At 42.2% G+C, this 6,716-nt stretch overlaps 1 protein-coding gene across 1 annotated transcript in view; it reads right to left on the reverse strand.

Moving 5' to 3' along the window:
* LOC103201524 (sec1 family domain-containing protein 2) overlaps nt 1-3,735 on the reverse strand; it is a gene marked incomplete at its 3' end in the record, with an annotated part of 159,331 nt that extends 155,596 nt beyond the window's left edge. Inside the window, exon 1 of the mRNA XM_007946230.1 lies at nt 2,898-3,735. Within this exon, the coding sequence (XP_007944421.1) occupies nt 2,898-3,735 (838 nt within the window). The remainder of the gene's footprint in view (nt 1-2,897) is intronic.
* Nucleotides 3,736-6,716: the final 2,981 nt, after the last annotated feature.

Below are 6,716 nucleotides of genomic sequence, written 5' to 3' on the forward strand. Positions count from 1 at the left end.
AGGAATGGACACAGGGAAGAGGTAACTATGGGGAGGAAGTGGAAGGGGAGCTGTTGCATTGTGGTAAACTGTGGTCAATATCATGAGACAAAGTATATGTGAACCGCTGTATGGAAAGTGAATTTGCTCTGTAACCCTTCACCCAAATCACAATTAAAAAAAAGAATACATCAGGACCCCAACCTTTAATTTAAAAAAAAAAAAAAAGGTTAAAGAGTAAAGATGTCACTTTGAAGACTAAGGTGAGCCTGGCCCAAGCCATAGTATTTCCAATCTTCTCATATGCATATGAGAGCTGAACAATGAGTAAACAACATCACAGAAGAATAAATGCTTTCAATTGTTGTGTTAAATATTGAATGTATCATGGACTACTAGAAGAATGAGCAAAACTTTCTTGGAGCAAGGACAGCTGGAATGCTCATTAGAAGAGTAATGGCTAATCTTCATCTCACATTATTTGGTCACATTATCAGAAAGGCCCAGTCTCCTGGAGAAGGATATCATGCCAGGTAAAGTAGATGGTTATTGGAAAAGGGGAAGATCCTCAATGCAATCGGTTGACACAGTGGCTGCAACAACAGGCTCAAACCTAGAAATGACTGTGAAGATTGCACAGGGCTGAGCAGTGTTTCGTTTTATTCTATATGGGTCACTGAGTCAAAACTGACTCAAAAGCACCTAACAATAACGTATTTTACTACAACAAAAGATTTCTTGAAAGAGAAAATGCCAGGAGATGAATATGAGGTAGCAAGTACAGATAACTCTTTCAAGTTTGGTATAAAAAAGAAAAAAAAATGAGAAAGTTGGAGAAATATGAGGAAGGATCAAGAAAGGATGCATGTGTTCTGTCATGTTTTTATGTTGATGGGAAAAATCCTGTAGAAAAGGAGGAAAAAAATAACGATCTAGGAAACGTAGAGGTCATTTAAAATAGGGAAATCTAGAAGGTAATTGGAACAAGAAAGATCTAGTCTGCGTAGGTGAAAAAGTTGGATTTCAATAGCAGCTTGATATGAAGGAGGGAAAAAAAATGTGGAAGTATATGGAAAGGTTGGTAGATGTGGTAAAGGAAGGATATGGAAGTTACTTTCTGATTTCCTCAGTGACATAAGAAGCAAGAAATCTGAGAGTGAGTAAGGAGGAGGAGGACTGGAAGCTTGAGGAGAGAAAACGTGAAATTACTGCTGCTAAATAGCAAATTTGCTCTTCCTGTTGTTGTTATGTGCCGTCGAGTCGGACCCGACTCATAGCGACCCCTCCTTGGGTTTCCGAGGCAGTATCACTAGGGAAGTAGAGTGCCCCATCTTCCTTCTGAGGAGTGGCTGGTGGGTTTGAACCGCCAGCCTTCTGGTTAGCAGTCAAGTGCCTTAGGCACTATGCTACCAGAGCTCCTTTGCTCTTCCTATGTGCCCTACTTCCTAAATAACTCTAAACCTAAAAACCCACTGCCATGACTCAGATCTGACTCACAGCGACCCTTCCTTGGGTTTCCAAGGCGAGGTTGGGCAATCCTACTTCCGTAGTGATACTGCCTTGGAAACCCAAGGAGGGGTCGCTATGAGTCGGGCCGACTCAACGGCACATAACAACAACAACAACATCACTAGGAAGAAGATCACCCAACCTTCCTTCTGAGGAGTGGCTGGTGGGTTTGAACTGCCAACACTCTGGTTAGCAGTCAAATGCCTCAGGCACTATGCCACCAGCGTTCCCTAATAAATCTAGACTGCTTTATATTGTAAGCTTTTAGAGGGAAGAGGTTATGCTCATCCTATTTGTTTTATATGCAGAAAAGAGGTATCTCTTTAAAGAGATGCCAAAGACATAAAGGAGCTGCTGCTGTGATTAAGGTTTGCTTAACGCAAGTCTTAGAGCTCTAGTGCTGCAGTAGTTAAGGCACTTGGCTCCTAACCAAAAGGTCAGCAGTTTGAACCCACTAGCAGCATTATATCTACCTATTCAAAAATAAATGCACATGTCAAGTACCACATTGTCAATTATTTCCTTCGCCTATTTTAAGGGTTACATCTGTTCCTTGTATATATAAATAATTAATATAGTATTATAATTTAATTGAGATTATCTAACCAATCTTCAATAGACGCAGAGGTGAGACTGTATCAATGAACGTTTGAAAATGTTTTCTACAATTCTATTTAGTCTCATTTACTGGTGATATTTAACTTCAGCCAAACTCTTTTTTTAACACTCATTTAAAGAAATCTAATAATCAACTAGAGTCTCAGGGTGGCGCAATTAAGTGCTATACTACTAGCAGAAAGTTTGGTGGTTCAAACCCAAACAGAGATGTCTCAGAAAACAGGCCTGATGATCTGCTTCTAAAAAGTCACAGACTTGAACACCCTATGCATCAGTTCTACTCTGCACACCTGATTGTAAATTAGAATAGATCAAATACCAACTGACAAAAATAATCAACTAACTGTCTATGATAATTTCATGTTTGTTGTGCAGCTTTACTTCCACTGGGTGTCAACTGATAATACCTCTCTAACAAATAAGAGCTTTCTTACAAATAATTGTTGGAAATATTGGCATTTGCAAATTTCTAAAAGATTTTAAGGTGGACAGCTCTCCTGGATGTCTTGGATTAGATGCACTTCTTGCCGATTTTGTTTTTGTTGTTTTAAATAAGGCAGTGCACACTGAGGAAACAATTACCCAATACAACGTTTAATAAATTGTATTGTAATTGCTGATTTTGTCTTCATCCTCCTCTAGACTATAAGATCTGTGATATCAGAGCCTGTTCATCTTTGTATCCTCAACTTGACATATAGTAAGAATCCAGCAAAATATATGCTGACTCAATGAAAGTTCTAATACCTTGAAATAGTAATTATGAAGTACTTTATGGCAATGCCACTTACCTGTGAGATCCAGAGTTCTGTCCACAAAGACCACTGATGCCCTGCCTGAGGCATTTTTTCTCCTGTTCTTGGCAGGGGCATAATTGGCCAGATCTGCAGCAATAATCCGACTGAGCGAGCCCACGGCAAAACACTCCTCCCGTACTCCCAAGTGTTCACACAGAGAACTGAGGCCTGACACCAAGCACCTGATCTGTAGCAGCAGCTCAGGGGTCAGGGCAGAGGCATCCACTTCAGCTAGGCTTCCCAGCCTCTTCTTGTCAGGTCGGGCATTGTTAAGGAGATGTATATCTTGGGGTAGCAGTGGGAAAAGGGAAGCAAAGGATGGAGTCAGGGCAAAGTGAGGAGCAACAGGGGCGAGCAACAAGGGGGCGTGCAGCACCTCGGCTGTGTAGTTCATGTTGCCCATCCACTCACACAGTTTCTCCTCCAGCTGCTCGAACACCGGCTGCTGCCCCTCCAGCTCGGCTGCTGCCGCCGCCGGCACATGATTAGCCGTGAGGTGGACAGCGTGGCTCACAGCCGTGACCACCACACAATACTGGAACTGACTGCGGCGGATGATGTCCCGTAGAGTCTCCACCGTTCGGCCTTTCAGCAGGCAGCTCAGCACAAACACTGCCTTGGGCTGCTCCGCTCCTCCGCCAGTTGCATCGGGCCCGAACTCCCGCAGGTGACACGCAGGACCCCCCACTGACTCCAGTAGTCGTGTGAATCCGCAGCTCCAGTGCAGGCTCTCGGCGCAGGCGGCGTCCAGGTAGACGACAGCCCGTTTCATTTTGGCTAGCACCTGTTCCCAACCTTGCTGGGCAAAGGATAGCACGCCTGAGGCGCTCATGGTTGGAGATTCGTGGAGTGGGGGGCACTCAGGTACAGAAACTTATCCCAGAACTCACCGCTTCCGGGATTTGGACTTTCTGAGACTTTGACAATCAACACAGTACACGTGGTCTAGGCTCTGACGAGAGCGGTAGCGACGCACAGTGATGACGTCAAAGAGAGCGGTGACTGCCTATTGAGAAGGAAAAGATGGGCAGGGCTGAAAGGAGAAATGGGCGTGGCTCCGTAGTTACACGTTGCCTGGTTACAGGAGAAGGCTAAGGAGTGCTAAGAAAATCACTAAAGTGCCTTCTTTTCGTCTCCATGTTTGATAAAAATCGCCTTTACTTGCCCCTTGCTCAATCTTCTTATTGTTAGGTGCTGTGTAGTCAGACTCACACCAACACTATATACAACAGAACAAAGCACTGCTGATCCTGTTCCATCCTCACAATCATAACTACACTTGAGCCCATTGTTACAGCCACTGTGTCAATCCTTGCGGGTCATCGGCAATCTGCTTTTGTAGTGATACTGCCTCGGAAACCCAAGGAGGGGTCGCTATGAGTCGGTCTGACTCGAGGGCACATAACAAGAACAACAACAACATCTTTACCAAGGGGGCTCTGGTAGCATAGTGCCTAAGACACTTGACTGCTAACCAGAAGGCTGGTGGAAGGCTGGTGGTTCAAACCCACCAGCCAGTCTTTGGAAGGAAGGTTGGGCAATCTACTTGCGTAGTGATACCGCCTCAGCAACCCAAGCAGGGGTCACTATGAGTCAGATCTGACTAGAGGGCACATAACAACAACATCTTTACCAAGCATGATAGCCTTCTCCAGAGACTCATTCCCCACAGTTGGCAAAAATATATATACACTTTGTTTCGTTGTTTTTCAGTATTATAACTATTTTTTCTATTTATTTGAAACACAAAAAAATTCAGTACACTTTGGAAATTCAGTGGCACTAGGTACACTGCCATAACTTGAGTGACACGATACAGTTTTTTAAGAAAAGGAAAAACACACACTCATACACATGCACATATGTATAGAATATACCATGGACTACCAGAAAAAGAAACAAATCTGTCCTAGGAGGAGTACAGTCCTGTTTAGAAGCAAGGATGGTGAGACTTTGTCTCATGTACTTTGGACCTCTTATCAGGAGAGACCAGTCCCTGAAGAAGGACATTATGCTGGTAGAAGATCAATGAAAAAGAGGAAGACCTTCAACTAAAGGATTGACACAGTGGCTGCAACAATGAACCCAAACATAGCAACGATTGTGAGGATGGTGCAAGACAAGAGAGTGTTTCATTCTGTTGTACATAGGGTCACTCGTACATAGGATCTGTTGTGCATAGATCATATGAGTTGGAACCAATTCAATGCACCTAGCAACAACAATATTGTGAGACAGAGCTTTTTCCACTAAAAAATTATGACCTTGAATAAGGAACTTGATCTCTTATGGTCACAGTTGTCTCCTCTGTAAAAGAGTAGACTAGATGATTTTGAAGGAAGCTTGTAAGATTTTAATTCCTCTTACTTTATGATTTACATGTGCTGTGTTCAGTGTTTCTGTCACACATAGGGTCTCTATGAGTCGGTGCTGACTCAGTAGCACCTAACAGTAGCAATAATTGGAAGTTAGATATCTTTCTTGAATATGAACATATTTCTAAAAGAACATCCTCTTTCTTAGAAGAATGAAGAAAACCAAAGACAGGTGTAAACAGTTAGTCCAAGGAACTAGTAGACCATGTGATCCTCAGCCTATATGACTATGACACCAGAAGTACTAGATGGTACCTGGCTCCACTGTCAAGCACTCGGAAGGGGGTCGGTGCAGGAGATCCCGGATAGAGTGAGAGAACACGGTTGAACAAAACTCAAAATCATTAAAAAAAAAAAAAGACCAGGTCCGCTGATCTGATAGAGCCTGGTGAGAGCCCTAAGACTATGACCCATGGCTACCCTTCAGGTCTGGAATTGAACTCACTCCTGTGGCTTCCAGCCAAATAACAAACAGGCATATGTGGTGAACATTTACATCAGGTAGATACATTCCTTGGGGTGATCAATCATGGGAGTAAATAAGGGCAGTGTTTGCACAGGGAGACACCTCAGAAGGTGAGAGTGCATGGAGGGGAAGAACACAGGAAAGCAGTAACTACAAGGAAAAAGTGCAAAGAGAGCTGTTACATTGTATGGAATTGTAGTCAATATCATGAGACAAAATGCGTATGAACTGCTGTATGGAAAATGAACTTGCTCTGAAAACTTTCACCCAAATCACAATAAAAAATTTTAAAAAAAAGAAATTAAAAGTATGTCCTATTTCTTTGTCTAAACTAAGAGCAACTGGTGAATATAATAAAACTAATCAACTGTTGTATAATGTTTTATAGTTTGTAGTTTATAGAATGCTTTTACATGTTATCATATACAAGCCTCATTACAAACCTGTTGGTCTTATTTCACTTTATCGTCCTTCCTTCTATTTCATCGTCACCAAATCCTGTTCTGTTTCTAGATTCCTAGAACTAGCCCCTCCTTTCAATCCTTCCTGCCACTGTCTTAATCTAGCCCACCAGCATCACTCCCCTGGACAACTGCAATAATCCCCCATCAATTGCCCTTCATTCCATATCTTCTCTCTATTTAGCTATCTTTCTAATAAATTAAGCTATTCTTTTTTTTTTTTTTTAATTTTTCTCCTTTTCCTTTAATTAGTACTTCATTCTCAAGTTATTGGTACAGGTTCATAGATACTAATTACAATATTGTAGCTAAAACACCAGAAAATTTGACAAAATCAGGGGCAGCAACTAAAACAACAGTACCATATTTGAGTGGTTGTAGACTAAACCAGGTGACTGGAATTGGGTTTTAAGGACGACTCTGACCCGAGTGCATCAGAAAGTTCAATAGGTAAATTAACATAGATTTTAGCTTTGTAGGTATATTGCTACATGTAAACTGGGATTTGGAA

The sequence above is a fragment of the Orycteropus afer genome, unplaced genomic scaffold, assembly GCF_000298275.1.
Source record: "Orycteropus afer afer isolate SDZICR_OR568_19922 unplaced genomic scaffold, OryAfe1.0 scaffold00153, whole genome shotgun sequence".
NCBI classification, from domain to species: domain Eukaryota; kingdom Metazoa; phylum Chordata; class Mammalia; order Tubulidentata; family Orycteropodidae; genus Orycteropus; species Orycteropus afer.